This window comes from Brachyistius frenatus, unplaced genomic scaffold (genome assembly GCF_029030835.1).
Source record: "Brachyistius frenatus isolate BFR_SWC_R1_liver_20210118 unplaced genomic scaffold, ASM2903083v1 Contig_91, whole genome shotgun sequence".
NCBI lineage: Eukaryota > Metazoa > Chordata > Actinopteri > Embiotocidae > Brachyistius > Brachyistius frenatus.
The window spans coordinates 546,536-564,799 of NW_027210690.1; the positions used below are offsets into that span (position 1 = coordinate 546,536).

Consider the following 18,264-nt stretch of genomic DNA (forward strand, 5'->3'; position numbering starts at 1 on the left):
ACAAAGATAGAGGTAGAGATGCTCGTCTGACACAAGTTCACAACGGATTTGTTTCTGCTTGGGTTTTAAAATAATAAATACATTTAAAAAAAAAAGATGTCATGAGGCGTTAGTAATGTACACGTATTTTCGGACTCTTTCGATTGATGTTTTATTCATGTGAAGGTTTGTCGAGTGTTGCTGCCGAGATGGAAAAAGACCAAAGCGTTCTCGCCAGTTTGAAGCAGTTCATTAAAACCGAGTGAGACCGATCTTATTTAAACTCGAGTGGCAAACAACGACAACAAATGAGAGTCTTTGTCCTAATATACACAAATCAGAACCAACTACAGCAGATGACCACAATATTTAAAAGTCTACGTGATTAAGAAAATCAATCTTGGCATCTGATCATTTACTTTTTTCTTCAAATTAAGACATCATTTCTTAAAATCGTTTTTTAATATTTTTTTTTATTGCTGTTAAAATATTCTTACTGCACCGGGTAGATCACTTCCTATTTGCGTTATGAAAATTAGGTCAAAGTTTATCTTCTACAAAGAGCATGGAAAACTAATGCAATCCACATAAAGTTTTTTTTTTTTTTTTTGCTGCTACTAAAACCAATTTAAATTAAGATCAAAGAAAGTAAATATTTTAATCTTCAAAATAAAAAGTCCGAGACCACATCGAGCACGTTTTTGTTCCAGTTAAGTCGGCGAACTGGCAGCTGAGCTTTGAGGCGATTCCCTTAAAATGCAGCCTCAGCCACCATTTGTTTTATTTGCACAGTGACAAAATAGGTTTTGTTGCTTCGGCTCTCCCCCATTGTTTGACTCCTCTCCAGAAGCTGGAGTCTCTTCGTACATACCTCGCTCCACAATTGGTTTTCACAGTGCTTCTGACAAAAAACAAAAAAACACACACACAATCCTTTTCCATCTGAGGGACACTTTGCTCGCTGAAAGCTTTGTTTGGGTTGATAGCCTGAAAATTGACACTCCAAGAAGCCTCGTAAAGTCAGTCCAACGTTCTTTCCCCAAAAAACTCTTGTTAATATTTAATGGTCAGCGCTGCCTGTTGTCTGCTTTTAGAGATGTGGTGACACAGAAAAAAAAAACTGAAGTTGAGGGAAACCACCTGCAGCGATTTCCCAGCATGTTGTGAGAGAGTAAAGATTTCTTTTCTTTTTTTCAGAGTGGAATCTATTTGTGAGAAATGTGTCCGTAAAAGCCAGACCGTCTGTGTTTATGCAATGCACTGTATAAAGAAAAAGGAGTATAGACAAATTTACATTTTTATGTAGCAACTGGATTCCCACAGCAGTTGTTAAACCAGACTTTCTTTATAACAGCACGTCAGAATATCCCTGTTATTACAGCTACTGAATAAAACATACAATGGTGAATCAATTATTTTACTATTTTTAATATAACAAGATCCAAAAGTTGTTAAATATCTTACATTTTATTTTTCAACGTGGATGGAAATTCTGCAGTTTCCTTTAATATCTTTGTTCCATTTGGAGGGGCTAATTAGCAGCTTATTTGGGCTTTCTCTCTTTCTTTTTTCCTCATACTATTAACATTTTCACACCTGTCAACTGCACAGGAAGACCTCTAAAGTGTGGTGTTCGCTGTGTTTTTTTTTTTTTTTTTTTTTTTTTGTGGGAAGCATTAAAACTTAAGGCTGGGGAAAAAAATGGATCTGCTACTTTCAATCTGCAGTTGACTTTACCAAACTGGTAATTTGACGAACTATATTTCAAACACAGTCCTCCGAAGATAGTTTTTAAGTGCTGTGTGTGGATATCACATTAAAAGCTGCTCTATAGGTTTCCTTTTTCAAAATTGGGATTGTCAGGCTCTCGCCGTCTCTCTCGGTCCGACACATAGTGCCTCCTTATCATACTTGGCAGCCTGCTGGTCTAATTACAATCTCTCTGTTATCTCTCCACCCAGGGGATGTACAGCTGCTGCCAGTTTGAGGATGAGACGACACCGGGAGGGAGCAAAAGCTCTTTGCCCCAGTACCACACCGTGACCGCCATGCCTACCGCAGCACAGCAACACCTGGTGACAGCCACGGTAAACAACACGACTGCCATCGCCATGGTGCAGCAGCAACAGCAGCAGAAGCACCACCAACTGCAACAGGGACAGACTTACACCACGATGCTACCCGGGTCGCCGCCAACTACGGGACACTCGGCGATGGCTCTGGGTCCCTCGAATAGCCCCTTGCTGGAAGGCCCCATGCCTTGCTCCACCTTCTTGCCTCGCCACGACCGCAGACTGGCTGTGGTCGATCGCTGGAACAGGCCAAAGCCGGAGAAAGTGATGAGCGCAGGCAGCGTTGCGGGAGTTGGTATTGGAGGGATAGCGGGTGGGATTACTGAACTCCAGACCCAGCAGCAGTACCAGCCGAACCTCGGACAGCACTGGAGCCTGCAAGGAGGAGTTTCGGGTGGAGCAGGGGGAGGAGGCGACACAGGGCTAGATGAATATAAGCGCTACTATGGTCCCATAGATCCGGAGGGGCTCGGAGCTAGCTCGGACCAGCAGGCGGCAGGGGGCCCCCAGCAGACTCCCAAAGCCAATCCTCGAGGCCCCAAGGCCTCTGGGATGCCCCGGCTGCCTCTGAAAGGCCCACAACAAGGCCCAGGGCACTTAATCGCCAAGCCTCCTCCACCGCTCCCATCTTCTCCACGAAGGCCTCCCTTCTGGCGACGAGGAAGTCTAGCTCAGGCAAGGAGAAAAAGCTCAGGAGGTCCCCTGTATGAGAATATACTCCCACTGGGGAGGCGAGGAGGTGGGCGGTACGGAGCAAGTGATGGAGGTGGAAGGAGAGGACGTCGGCCCCCTCCAGCTCCTCCTCTTCCCGTCCCCCTTTCCTCCCCAACACACACGCCGACCACTCCCTCGTCCCCATGCCGTTTCTACTCCACCTGCTCCAGTGCCTCGTCTTCTTCCTCTTCCTCCACGTCGTCCTCGTCCTCTTCTTCGTCCTCCGTGTCGCTTTCTCGGTCAAATTCCCCGTCCTCTTGCTCCGGCGACAGCTCCTATAACTCCTCGCTGAGTTTCCGGTATCGAGCGGGCGATCGGGAATTCACAGTGGATGAAGACTCGGATCTTCTTACGGAGGAATCCAGCCTCCTCCTCGGGTCACGGAGGAAAATACGTTCGCGCCGCATGTCATCGCGCTCGCTGCCGTGCAGCCCGCCGCCTCCTCCGATCCCGCCGCGCAAGCCACGTCCACAGAGAGATTACGGCAGAGAGAGGACCGGCAGCCAGCTGGCCCAGTTACAGGAATGGTGGGCGTCGTGGGGAGACAGAGAGCACGGGAGGGCGGGGACGACAAGCCGGGGAGACGGGGGAGTGGGCAGAGAGGAGAAGAGACACCACAAAGAGAGGGAGCGTGAGAGGAAGAGGAGGAAGAAGGGCCGCAAGAAGAAGAAGAGGGAGGAGAGGGAGAGGGAAAGGGAGCGAAAGCGGCGCAAGGCAAAGAAGAAGAGGAAGAAAGACAATAAGTTGAGGAAGAGGGAGCGGAAAAGGTCCGAGCAGGAGGGAGGGGACCCTGAGAAAAGAGAGGAACTCAAATCGGGGACACCGGACTACCCGGCGTACCCGCCCGTGAGACGAGAGTCCTATCGTAAAAAGAGCGAGAGCTCGATTAGAAGTTACGGGTGGAACATCCCCGGCGACGAAGAGAGGAAGGAAAGAGAAGAGAAAGAGAGGGACGACGGAGAAGACAGCCGAGGAAAGGAAAGACCGCACAGGCGAAGGAACAGCAAGCACTATCAAAGCTCGAGCAGTAAACCTTCCACATCGGTCAAGTTCTGGGGAGGCGCCAACCCGCCCTCCGATGCCATCCCATCTGCCTTCCTGCCCTTGTTGCCTGCCTCCTCTAAAAGGAGGAAGAGTAAAAGCTCCGATAGGGACACTGTGGGAATGGAAGGAGAGAGGAGGCCGTTGCTGGGACGCAACGAAAGAGGGGAGATGCACTCCAAGGAAGGGTTGTCCTTCCACGAGTGGGAGTCGGAAGTAGAAGACGAGGAGGAAGATTCGGAGCAGGACCGGAGGAAAGCGGAGCACGGGAAGAGACGCGGGGGAGGAAGGACAATGTCCGATGAGGAGCGGGAACGTGATAAGGTCGTCGGAATATATTCCGATGACGACGGCTCTTCGGGAGAGTTCGGGAAGTTCGAGAGGTACTGGGAAGACCACGAAGGTAGGGCGGTGGGAGGGATCGGAGGGGGAGGTTGGTTTTTCAGCACCTATCCCTCCAGGGATAAAGTGGGCAGCATCAACAGTAGAGACGACCTGTTCCTGGAGCGTGGAGACCGATGGGGGACGGCGGAGACCGGATGGGGGTCGAGTGCGGGCGGCGGCGGCGGCGGGGGAGGGGACAGAGGTGAGCGAGGTTGGGGATCAGGCTCACACTGGCCCCCGCCTCCTCTCACGCCACCGCCTCCCCGGCGCTACTGGTCCGTGGACAAGCTCCACATACAGGACGAGAAGAAGGGCAAACGCAAGTCCAAGGACAAAGGAAGAGGGCACGCCGCCTGTTCCTCCTGTCACTCCCCCCGACACCATCCGCACTCCCGTCCCGCCAAGTGGGCCCGCGTGACCTCACGAAGCCAGGAGGAGCTGTTCCGCCACTGCCAGAGTTTTGGCGGTCCCTTTAAGCCCAAACATGACTCCTCATCCTCATCCAAACCCGATCGCTCACAGAATCCCTCCAAATCCGGCAGCCAGTCAAACCTTAGCGTCCAGCAGCGGACGCAGAGATCGGATCGGGATCGAGATCGAGGAAGACAACCGTCCCCGCCTCCGACCCTCATACCGAACTTGCCCCCACCGCTCCCCGCCCTCCCGGCCCCTCCGTCCTCATCTCACTCTATCCACGCTCCTCCCCCGACCTCCTCCTCCTCTGTGTCCTCTCCCTCGGTGGTCTCGTCCACGCCGGGGGCCCCCCAGGCCTCCTCCATGGCTTCGGCAAGTGCCAAACTGCAGTACCAGAGATTGCGCTCGGTGCCCCAGCCCCAGAGGTTTCCTCAGTCTCCTCACTTACCCCTCAAAGCCAAGAGCCTTTGTTCGCGAAGGGGCTCAGCCCATTTCTCCAGCGTGGAGAGCGAGGTCTGAAGTTCAACACGGTATCACAAGTCATAAGAGAGCCGACGCCGCGCAAGGTGATCTGGATCTGAGCCTCCTGCCCGGCAGCAAACACGGCTGCACAGCCAAGTCAAGTACAGTACACGCACTGAGCCCTTTCCTAAAGTTCTGCACAAACAAACAAACAAACAAACAAACAAACAAACAAACAAACAAACAAACAAACCAGAAAGCCAAACAAACCTAACGGGGCAGGTCAAAGGAGCGACCTGGTGTCTACTGCTGTCTCCTTCTACCCCCCTCAGTATGTGAAAGACCAACAACAACAACTTGAAGCATTGTGAACGGCGTTAATCAGTACACCAGAAAAAAAAAAGGAAAGGCAAAATCAGACATCAAAAGCGGTGCGACCGAAGAAGACTCCTTTGCTGTAGAAAAGTAAAGGGCTTCGGACGTCGAAGCAGAGCGGTAGTTTGTATTCAGAGGATTCTTAATGCTTACTGAGGGCTCAGGAACTTTGTAGTACTGTACGTATGCCTGCCGCTCTCAGAAGCCTTTAACACAGAACAGTGTTGGTATTTTTATCCCTTATACAAATTGCTTATCCCTCCCCCCCTCCCTCCTCCTCCTCCCCTCCTCCCCCTTTTATTTTCCTTTTATCTTAAAAAACTGTTTACACCCCCGCAGAACTGTGACTCCCACCTGAGGCGCCACTGTTGCGTACGATCAGTGGCCTCTTGTCCCGAAGGGGAGGAAGGTGATCGCCACCTCGTCTTCTCTGGTATCCATCTCTTCTTTTACTTCCTCCCTTTTTCTCCTCGACGGCCTTATTTTCCCCTTCGGTCCTCCTTCTGTCTTTCGACTCCCGTCCGACCTTCTTCACGTGTCGTACCTCCTCCTCATCCTCCTCTCCTCCTCCACCTCCTCCCTCCCCCCCTCCCCCGGGCTCCTCTCCTTGATGTGATTATTCTGTGCGTCTGTGCTTTTCCGTGTTTGTATTCTTGACAACAGGGTAAGTCAACTGTGACTGATATTCTACTGGCTTAATGAAAAAGCTGAGTGCCAAATTTACGTAGAGCTCGACATCAATCTGTTACAACGTTTGCAGCTGTGTTTCCTTTTTATCTCGTACGAGGACACGCGAGGACACGCGAGGACACATGCACCTTCACACGTCCCGATATGTCAATTCTCTTTCTTGAGCAATACATTCTTCACCCTCTGTTCCCGTTGAAGCTTTATACTTTGAAACTTTTACTTCTGTGTTGTAGTTGTTGTTGTTATTGATGGTGTTCTATATATCGAGACATGTATTAAATCTAATACGACGTAAGCACTGTGCCATACCACTCCAAGCTCGGTGCCCACGAAGCGTCCTCTCAACTACCTGACGACGACGACGACGGAGGAAGCTTAGGTTCCCTCCTCCTCCTCCCTCCCCCCCTCTCCCCCCGTTATTTGACTGAATGTAAAAGTCAGCCGCCGCCGCCGGTGCTGCGACAACAACTAAGACACTTGAAGATGGAAAGTTGTAGCAATTAAACGATGGATAACGTGCGCGATTAAGAACCGGCGACAGAACCGAGCTCGGTTTGTTGATGCTGACCGCGCAGGGTGAACCTGCACCATTTGCGTAAGAAGTTGCGGCAGGTTTAAAAAAAAAAAAAAGACTTTTATTTGCAGAAGTTCAATCGGCACGAACGCGAGAACATAACAAATATTCGCAGCCAGGTTTTTTTTCGCCATCGAGCAGGAGATACGTGTCTGAACACGCTAGGTGGCGCTACAGAGATCGTTAGACAAAGTGCAAGGAAACAAATACTCACAGCCTTACGCTAATTGGTCCTGCCATATGTTTTTTTTTGTTTGTTGTTGTTGGTATGAAGGTTTGTATTTTAACGGTACGATCAGACGGGGACTTGATTGTTGCAAAATTGAGATCTCGTGCGAGTGCCGTGTTTTTTGACGTCCAAGAAAAACTGTGCCTGTTCTTGAGCGGCGGCGTACAGAAGACACACTAGCACCTCCTGTGATATTTTTATTTTTTAAAACAGTGTTTCTCACCTTGTACAAATGTGTAACCAAGAGCTATAGCTTTTTAATCCACGACCGAGCTGACACCAGCAGTTACACTCCGATGTCAAGCACTTAGCCAGGCTACTCGGTTAGCGCCGTCGCACGTAGGAATTTAGCTTCAGGACACTTGGACATCGGCGGTGTGTCTCACGAAGAGGCGAAAGAGCCGCTGGGACAACATCGTTTGTGGTTTTCAGTCGGTGGAAAAGCCTGAGCCATCTTCCCCATAAAGTCTGGTCAGCTCATGTTGTTTACCTGGAACTGCATCTGAGCCATAATTTACAGCTGATGAAAACAAAAGGACAACTTACGTTTTTAACTTGTTGTAGTTTGTCTGACTTTCTTTGAGAAAAAAAATATATCCAGATATATATATATATATTTATATATATGTATGTATGTGTGGCGGTGGGTAGCAGAAGAGAAAATTGTTGTTTAGTATCTTAATATTTGGGGATATTGTTTCTCATTCCACGTCCATTATAATAAAAATAGAAATATGATGATAAACACGTTTTATCATATTCAAATTATTATGTTCATATTATCGATTGACTGCATTAAAAGCCAAGTTGGAGACAGTTCAGTGCTTTTCTGATCACAATCAGCAATCAACACAAATTTCAGTGACCCCCCCCCCCCCCTCCCCCCTCCTCCACTTTGGCTGGTGAGATAGCAGAAACGTAAAACTCGGCTGTTTCCTCAGAAGAAAAGAAAAAAAACAACGAGCCACCGATCGTTCCTTGTTCCCCCCCCCCCCAAGCCCCCCCCTCATGTCCGTCCATGGTGTCGGTGCGTGTCTGCGAGCGTAAAGCTGATCTGTTTTTGAAAAAAAAAAAAAAAAAAAAGAACAAAAAAAAAGAGAAAGAGTATCTGTGGATATATTTATTTCATCTAAAAAGAAAAAAAAATAACATATCTAAATATATATGATATTATATTTCAAGACTCTTAAGATCTGTTATATAAGTTCGTCTACTAAATTTACAGTATTATCTCGATGAATGTGTCTTTTTTCGTCTCGTTTGTCTGTCTCTCCTCGTCTCGGACGTCCTGCCCAGCTTCCCCCCTTCCCCTTCCCCTTCCCCTCCCCCCGTCCCCTTCCCTCCTCTCCCCCTTCCTCTCCCCCTCCTCCCCCCCCCACCCCAGCGAAAACAGAGACCAGTACGTAACTGTGTTTTTGCTCACTTTAACACCAACCGTCCGCCTCCATTAGCTACCCACCGTAGCTAACGCCGAGAGTTCAACGAAAGTGATGACGAGGAGGGAGGAGGGAGGGGGGAGGATAGGGGTGGTGGGGGGGGGTGCGCGAGTGTCTTATGACCGTGTCACTGTAGCAGTGGTGGCATGTGTTTGTCTACCCAGAGGGGCCTTTATCTTGATTTCTTTGTTTGGTTTGGGCTACAGATTTAACAACTAATTAAACCTTTTACGGACACAGCAGCTTTGACCACAACTCTCACCCCTTGAGCGGGTCGCGTTCTCGACCCGGTTCCCGGGTTCCCGGGTTCCCCCGGAGTTTATACCGTCGTCTTTGAAACAGGATGCAGCGAGCAGCACAGGCTTTTTTTAGTTCTTTTTTTTGCATTTCTTAGTCGCTGTATTACTCTACAAAAAAACCAACACACGCACAGCCACCCCTGCCAACCAACCTATATGGTATATACAGTATACGGACTTTGATATACGTACATAGTGTGTTGTATCTGCCGAGCTGCTGTGCTGTAAGACACAAAAAAAATGAAAAAAAAAGTTATAAAAAAAAAAAAAAAAAAAAAAAAAAATGGATCGTACACTACGAACACGGTTTCTTTCTTAATTTTTACAAAACCGGTAACGCTAATACGACATGTGTCACGGGGCGGAGCCAAAATAACCTCCACTCCGCTAAGTGTGGTTTCCACGACGGCAGGAAGTGGCCGAGCCAGAGCTTTTTTCTTTACGATCGTCAACAGCTACAACGGTAATGTCGGTATTCCCACTTTTTACCAGCAGGGGACGGGAAAGACGACGATGAGGCCACGCAGACAACACTGCCTGAGGTCCGTCCTCAGGGGGGCCAACTTAGAGCTACTTTTTACATGCTTTATGATACATTAACACCCCCCCCCAAAAAAAAAAACAAAAAAACAAACAAACAAAAACAACAACAATATTTGAAGCATTTACCGGTCTTAGAAGCCCTGGCGAGCCCAGTTTCAGCCCGCAGTGGAAGCACATCCACATATTTTTGCCTCGTCTCAAGGCCTTGTATTAATACTGCTGTATTGACTGACTGTATGGTGATGATGGCTGGTTGTGCCGCACTTTATTGTCAGCAACCCTCACCACACACACACACACACACACACACACACACACACACACACACACACACACACACACACACACACACACACACACACACACAGATGTGGTAAGATGCTGCCACCACTCTGCTTCAGCCACATCCGCTACCGGTGGGGACGATGACAATACTTTGCTGTACTGCAAGCAGGACAAAAATAAAAAGATGATTTTAATAAAGAACTGAAACGATTGTCGGTGTGTTATTTTGCCGGACCGGATGAGGAGGTGTGAATTTTGACTTTTAATATTTGAGGAATCTGGCTGACACGTGACTGTAAAGTTGAATCAACACCTCTTGATTCCTGTTTGGCTTTATTAAAGTAGAAAGTTCTCCACAACTATGACTCCACTGATTACAGTGATTACATTCATTTTGATCCAAAAACAATAAATGCTGACGTGCCCTTAAAGAGCTGCTGGTTCTGCCGGTCATTTTGTTTTTTTACCCCATCTCTCAATTTGCATTTAAATTTTTCTTTTAATAATATTTTCAATATAACTCAACATATAAACAAGGAACTTTCTCGTGTGATGCGTCAGCCATTAAGTGATTGTTTCATTATTTGTGAATTTTTTCTGAGAAGTTAGTTTCTTCTGCGTTGCTTCGACTGAGATGAATCTATTTTAACGTCTTTGATTATGAGTAATGTTACTTCTGAATTCAGACGCTTTCATCGTTTCTTTGAGATTAGTATATCATGGCGTGGTTGCAGTCGTAAATACAGAAGCACAGATTTGTGTTGCGCAGTTTATATTTCAACACCACGAGGATGCGCCAATCAAAAGATTTAAAAAAAATTTTAAAAAGCGGCCTCGCGTGGCGCAGATGTGTCTTTATGTGACAGAGATCAGAACTGACTTACATGCTGCACATAATTATGACACGACGGAACATCTGAACAGCGTCTGCGATGCCGGCGAGCTCCGTGGAAACGCCGCGTAACGAACGCTCAGGTGGACGATTCGAACACGGCCCTTCGTAATTGCTGTTGTCGTGGCGGTGCTGTGAATTCCATCCTGTCATTCTCCCATCTGTCCACCAGATGGCCTCGGGCTTTCTTCCGTCCCGTCCGGGTCACCCCCCCCCCGGGTCACCCCTCCGTCTCCCCCGGGTGTTCGATAAACTCCCCCGGCTGCTGTAAATGCAACTGAGTGAATGGAAAAAAAAAAAAAAAGGGGGCGGGGCCAAAAGGGGGCAGAAAAGAGAACGACAGGATGTGAAGAACGAGGTCGTCTGTGGGGAAAGATAGAGCCGCTTTTCATTTGTGCCAACGACAGGCCACCGCTGACCGCCGCAGATAGGAATAAATCACACACACTTGTTTTTTTTATGTTATTATCCCCCCCCCCCCCCCCCCCCGGCTGTCCTTCTGCACTTCTGTAATTAGACGGCAGGTTCACAAGTTCAAATGTGTTGACTTTGAATGAGCTTTTATCGAAACACACACACACACGATGAAAGGCGGCGTTTCTGCTGGTGTGTGTGTGTGTGTGTGTGTGTGTGTGTGTGTGTGTGTGTGTGTGTGTGTGTGTGTGTGTGTGTGTGTGTGTGTGTGTGCGCTCTTTGATTAATGTCTATCCACATAAATCTCCCCTTAAGTCAATCGCTTCCTGTGTGAAAGGGTGATAAAATGCCCGGGGGGTGTGGAGGGGTGTGGAGGGGTGTGTGTGGGGGGGTGGTTTTACAGTTCATCTCCCCACGAAGCACTTCAGTGTCACGTTTACGAGACGGCTCGAGTCGATGTTAAACTGTTTAACGGGGCTGCATTTTCTTTTTCTTTTTTTTTTAAAACCGTGCGTACGATGAATGGCGGCCGACGTGTAGATAACGCCTTCGCTGACGACCTCGTCGCGGAAAGAAAAACAGCGTGTAAATTCTGACGTTTTTCTATCAAACAAGCCAAATAAGAACTCTTACAGTTCCTATAAAAAAAAACATAAAAACAAAGAAGCACCTCCGACCTCCTTCTTTCATGTTATTGTTCACTGTCAATCAATAAGACAGCTGTTTTGATTGTCAAAGTCCGGTTAAAAGGTCAACGCAAACAGAATCCACCAAAAAAACCCACTAATAAAACATCAATATTAACACAAAAACACACCTGAACCATCACAGCTGCAGCCAGTTGTTGTTGTTTTTTAATCAGATAATTAGTCTTCTCACCTGTGTATTAAAGGGGTTTCAGTAGTATTTATACAATTATATCTGGAGGTGCAGTACATGCCATGAAAATACTCCTTTATGGGCAAGTTTGCAGCTTCAATCATTAAATATATATATACATACATTGGATAGCTTTCCAAAACCATTGCAATGATATTAAAATATGCTCCGTGCTTCCCTGAAGCTTCAAGTTTGACCCGTCATCTCGGATCGGTTCATTTATGTTCATCATTATGATTAATCATTATGATTACTTGCCGTTTGACAAAGAGTCCAAAGAGTGATCATGTGATCGTGACGTTGGATCGGGGCGGTCTGACGGAGGAATGAAACGACGTTCACCTGGGCGACCGCTGTTCGAATCAAAAAGCAAAAGTCAACGTGGATTCATTTGACGTAACGTACGCAAGTTACTTGTCGTTAAGTAGCAATAAAGTTCACACGTACGTTAAGAAACTTGCGTTACCGAGGTAATGTTACGTCAAATTGCTTATTACCATGATATTTTTCAACCCTAACCGAGGGGGTTTGGTGCTACAAGCTAAAGCACCTTACTTTTATTGCCTTGGCGATGCAAAACACTGACACAATAGCCTCTAGTGGACTGACTGGTGTATTACACACTGTGGGTTAAATATGAAGCCTATTTATTTGTAGAATTGCCTGTTTTGTCACCACTGAATTTTACTGCCACCTGCTGGATTTTGAGAGTCACAGCATTCTCGTGAAGTGAGAAATGATTCGTGTAGCGGCCCCGTTATTCAGATCCGCTCCAAAATGGAAACATTTCGTCCGTCGCCCAAGATCAACCTTTCCACCAAATTTCATAGAAATCAGGCCAAACGTTTTTCCAAAACCTTGCTGTCAATCAAACAAACTAACAACACCAAAAACATCCGTGGGGAGGTAATTACCACAACAGGTAAATCAGCAAATTAGTTTATATATGTTTTTAATGTATCAAATAAACGTAAGAATCAAATGAAGCATTTCACCAAATAGATATTGAAATAATAAGCTTCACAACAGTTTCACTTCCCCGCTGTGATCTCGCATGTGTGAGATATTCCCGCATCGACCTCGCTCTCCGGCGGTTTTTGCGCCGCACGCGCTCATAAAGAGGACGTTTCCCCCCCATAAAGAGGACGTTTCCCCCCCATAAAGAGGACGTTTCCCCCCATAAAGAGGACGTTTCCCCCCCGTCGGACACCGCCGGCGGGTCGGTCGTCACGGAGTCAGTTAAAGTGAGGAATGAGCAGATAGACACCTGGAGAAATGGACTCACGAGTAGCCCTCTACAGAACTAGGAGAGTTGTATTATTGAGATGGATGATATTTCCGGTTACGTTTGCGAAGGTTTTGTATTAATAAGAGCTTTATAATGGATGAACTTTGGCAGGAAATTAGAGATAAATACACTGCGTCGTGGACTCTTCTGCAAAGTCTCTTGGCTCGGCTGGCTCGGCATTAAAAATCCTCACAAAGATGGCCTCTGATATATATCAGTGTCCGTAGCTTTAAGTGCCTTAAACTGCAATACCAGCGCCACTAGAGGGCCATTCAACTTCTCTCATCAAATCCAAAGTGAATCAAATGTGTCCATCAGTTATCTCGGTGTTGTTAGCTAAAGTCACTCCTTCTTATTAGTTTTCTGGAGGTCCATCTGAAAATAATCCCTCATTCATTAGAGGAAAAGGCTCGACGACTGATCGTGGGCTTTGATTCGTGCTGCATGTTAAAATGAAACGCTCCGAACCAGAAAGCAGCTCCCATTAGTTCTTAATGTGTTTTCTCCACCGGTGGAATTTTCGCGGCCGACGACGTTTTATCATCATCTTTTATTTTTTTTTATTTTTTTTGCCGTCCTCTTTAATCACACGAGCACCGTAATTATTTGCGGTAACGATTAATTGATGTTAAAACATGACATGTCGCACCTCCAGAGATACGTGTCCCGTATCGTCCCCGAAGGGCCTAATAAACCACTATATTCCCTCTAATAGGTGCAATCTCAATAACAGCACACACTTTGGCGCAGCATGTTGCATCATACCGACACCGTGGCGCCAGCTGTTCAGAAATACAGTCGTCTTGTTAAATGCTCGCGTGCACATTCATAATCGATTTATTTTTTTAATCCACATGTCCCCCGTTCCAGAGACGAATATTATATATATTAAAGATACCAAAGAAATGACGCAGAGGACATCAAGGACAGTGCGAATGTTCTTGGGTTTTAATTATTACACTCTGTACATCTAATAGCTTCGATGCAGATTACAGTTTAAAATCATTTTTAACAACCTTTAAGCTACTTCAAGGCAATAAAAAAATAGAAATATGTACGTGAAGCAGTTAAATGGACAATGAGGAAATATCTGAGGTCGTACATTTTGTCTGGATGCATTTTAGTGCCTATAATTAACATTTTAAAGAGTCTAATGACTACTTGTCTGAGGAAAAGCACTGAGCCTTTCAGCTTATTGTTTTGGTTCCCAGACGTAGCAGGCAGATCGTTTTAAACATAAACTGGATATTAAAGAGTTCGTAGCTTCCAGGTCTGTAAAATGGTTCCGATGCAGAAGTTCCTTCAGCTGCAATACCAGCGAGTGCCACTAGAGGCCGGCTCCAAAAAGCCACCACAGACTCGTCCCTGTTGGCTGCCTCTTAGTTTTAAGCTGATATGGTCTAGAAACCCATCTCACTGTGTGGCGTTGCTAATAATAATATTAATAAGGACAAAATATGAAACCAGTGCAGCTCAACGGCACCGACAGTCTCCAAAACAACCGCAAGGAAAAATCCACAACTCTGATTAGAGATTGAATAACAGCCGAACGTAACGATCCTCGCGAGGTGAGCATTTATCGCCGGGCTGTTTTATTGTTATTCTTTCTGCTTCATCTGTTGGTGGTTTTACGGTTATGGCTGATCGGTGTGAGTGTGCGTCCTCCCGTGTGCACTCGGCGCGCCGCGGTTTGTGATTTCCACTCTGGAAAACCAGCACTGATGTTGTGTTACATTAAGTATTCATGTTCTGGGCTTTCAGCAGTTACAGGTGCTCGACAGTAGTTCTGGTATGATGATATGCACACACACACACACACACACACACACACACACACACACACACACACACACACACACACACACTGCATTCATCTGAATATAGTTAACTTCTGTGGTTTTCAGTCGCAGGAGGGGCGGTGTCGTTCTGATGCAACAATCTGACAGCCCTGACTGTGTGTGTGTGTGTGTGTGTGTGTGTGTGTGTGTGTGTGTGTGTGTGTGTGTGTGTGTGTGTGTGTGTGTGTGTGTGTGTGTGTGTGTGTGTGTGTGTGTGTGAGTGACTCTCCTTTCTTGGTGTTTGTGTGTGCACACCCTTGACTGCCACACACACACACACACACACACACACACACACACACACACACACACACACACACACACACACTCCTGGGTGCGTGCCTGGAATACAAGGCGGGGCCCGACGGTGGGAGAAGGAAGGAGATCGCTCCCGTATCCAGGGGCAACGTAGGCAACAGGAGGATGAGCGCGATGACTCGGAGGACGCCGCTGCGCTGCAGACGCCTCAGGACAAACCGCTCCAAGTTCTTAACCGCTTTTATGGAAAACACCTCACATCACACACCTAATGGAGACATCTGTCTAACTGACATGAAATCAGCGAGCGCAGTTTCTGCAGCTTTACCCTCTAATCACACACACACACACGCACGCACGCACGCACGCACGCACGCACGCACGCACACACACACACACACACACACACACACACACACAAGCCGCTGATTCCTCTGATTGGTTTGTGTTTTCTCTCGAGCGGTAATCAGTGAAATCATCCGGCGGCCTGATTGACTGGAGGTTCAACTTTCTGTACACTATTCGATATTCCACCTCGTCGACCGTGATAGCTCATCTCACGGGCCTCAGTGGCTTTTTGTTTGACCATATTTGGACGAGCGAGCTGGTGGATCTGACCGATCTGATTGGAAACCTGACGATACTACGTCCCGCCCACCGATAGCTGTAACCTGACTGCACCACAGGCCTGTCAATCAAACAGACACGCCCCCAAAAACAGGTCTTCTTGAATCTTCTTTTCTAATGAATGAGGGATTATTTTCAGATGGACCTCCAGAAAACTAATAAGAAGGAGTGACTTTAGCTAACAACACCGAGATAACTGATGGACACATTTTATTCACTTTGGATTTGATGAGAGAAGTTGAATGGGAGTCTATGGAGCCGGAGGCCTTTTGGAGCCGACCTCTAGTGGCACTTGGTGGTATTGCAGTTTGTGGCACTTTTTACATCGACCTAATTTTTTCAGACCCGGAAGCTACTTTTATACACAGTCTATTTTGTTTTTTTGCCTGATAGAAACATCTATTTATTCTTCTCCTTTTGTCATTTAATGGCAGTTGGCAAACAGCTTTTTGGTGCATTACTGCCCCCTCCTGCATCAGTAAAATCAAGGAAAACAAGACATAATCTAGTCATTTTTTAACTTTAATTTGACCCAAATCAGTCTGAGGAGAGAAAGATGTTTGCATGCAGATTAACCAAAGTGCATTTTAAAACGTAGTATCACCAGAAGATTTATCAGCCGTCTGTAATCTCCACACAGAGTTTGAGGCAGAAAACCCCAAATTAAATGTGACATCTGTTCTGACACCAAAATAACAAACGTGCAATCTGTCAGCGAGGGTCTTCAGCGGAGACACACTAATGTTGTTCAAGTGATTACAGCTAAAATATGTCACATCTAAGCTTTACACATCACAAATAACAAACACGGAGACACGGGAAGAAATAATAAGATGCTGCACACTACAAAAACCTTTAGGAGTTACTCGTGACCACTTACGAGTTCGGCTCAAATATCTGCGAGTTAATCGCGGAACTTTAAAACAAGCCAACAATCTGGATTTTCTAATTGCCTCGACTGCTAAATGTGAAGGAAATCTTTATCGAAATATTCCAGTGTGTCTCCAGATTGATTAAATAAATTGATGAAAAAAAATAAATCGACCCATTTCTCATTTTTCCTTATTTCCCTACTTTGAGGCAGAAGACAGTTTGCAGAGTCTCTAATGAAAAATGCATTTGAATTGTTCCCCTCTGTCTTTTCCTTCTCATCTCTGCAATTCAAATTTCACCCACTTGTGGAAGCTCATTAGTTCAATTTTTATGAGAACAGAAAGAATAATTATTGACCCAACGTGAACCCAACCTTTTTTTTTTCTTTTTTTTTCTCGCAGTCTCGAAAATGTTCTGAGAACCTCCCGAAGGCCGAAGTCGTCACGCCGCGGCTCGGTGTGACATCTGGGTGATCCGCACTGACGGCCCGTTTAATTTAGACTCCAATTACTGTCTCGTATTGTTAAAGTTAACCGAGTTCGGGAGCACAGAACCACCGAGAGGCTTCACATCCTCATCACTTCTCTCAGGAACGTGAGCTGTTGTGATATCTGCTGATTTATTGGAGCATCTTCTGCACAGTCTGAACTGTATCTTAACACGTCGTCGTGGTTATGTTTCGTGTTTGTGTATTTAATCCGCTTCAAATCGATAGAATATGACTGATATTCCAGTGTAAAACAAAGCGATTTTTGATATATACAAGTTTTTAGAGTGACTTTTATCTTTGCCGGAGGGCAAACAACGCACCTTTCATAATGTTTACATGAAAAATGTCTGACCTCGATTAACAAAGTGTAAGAGCAGGAAGCCGTTAGCGTCACTGAAGCACAACCCTCGTGTGCCATACTGCGATGATACAACAAGTTAACAACTAAATAAAATATGTAATCAAAATGTTTTCATATTGTGCGTCAATTCGCTCTCAGAATATAAAACTTTTTAGTTCGTGCGATATCCGTTTCCATGGCAACACGAGGTATGACTAAGAACTGGAAAACAATCAGTCGCGTCAGTACACCCTTATGTTTACTACTCCGGGAAGTCAACCCTTAGCAACCCCCCTAGCAACAGAGAGGATCCCTTGTCTCTTCGTGAACTGAATAAATGCAGCACATAGAAACATTAAACTGCTCAGCTAGCTCAGTCTGGTTGGAACAAAGATATCGGATGAAAAAAATAAATCCATGGAGTCACGTATTTTTACCATTTTAGCACCGTGTCGTGTGATAAAAACCAAACCGGGCCAGCTAGCCACCGCTAGGATTTTAAGTGCGTGACTATCCGTGGTGTTACGGCGACAAAAAAGACCCGATATCGCCAAATGGGTAATTTAATAGACCTATAACAAGTAGAAATGACATTATATTGCATATTATATCAAATTAAATTTGAATTACATATTCACGTTGAGGAGGCGGAGTGATATTTCTAGTGATGGGCAGGGTGAGTTGTCATGGTGATTTGTTCCAAATGTTCAGTTGATCAATCAGATCTCTGGGTAGGAGTTTCTTGTTGTATAATATGTTTATACTTTCTACACTAACAGCTCACCAACCTCCAATCGATGCTCTTGTAATTACCCCATTTCCCCGAGAGATCAATACACTCATCTTCTGTTACTTTATTTGAAGCCAA

The 18,264-nt window shown here is 46.1% G+C and overlaps 1 protein-coding gene across 1 annotated transcript in view; it reads left to right on the forward strand.

The window, feature by feature from the left end:
• The window catches only part of grin2da (glutamate receptor, ionotropic, N-methyl D-aspartate 2D, a), a 108,112-nt gene extending 98,414 nt beyond the window's left edge, over window positions 1–9,698 (forward strand). Inside the window, exon 18 of the mRNA XM_069710362.1 lies at window positions 1,941–9,698. Coding sequence (XP_069566463.1) covers window positions 1,941–5,123 — 3,183 coding nt within the window. The 3' untranslated portion in view covers window positions 5,124–9,698. The remainder of the gene's footprint in view (window positions 1–1,940) is intronic.
• The last annotated feature ends 8,566 nt before the right edge of the window (window positions 9,699–18,264 follow it).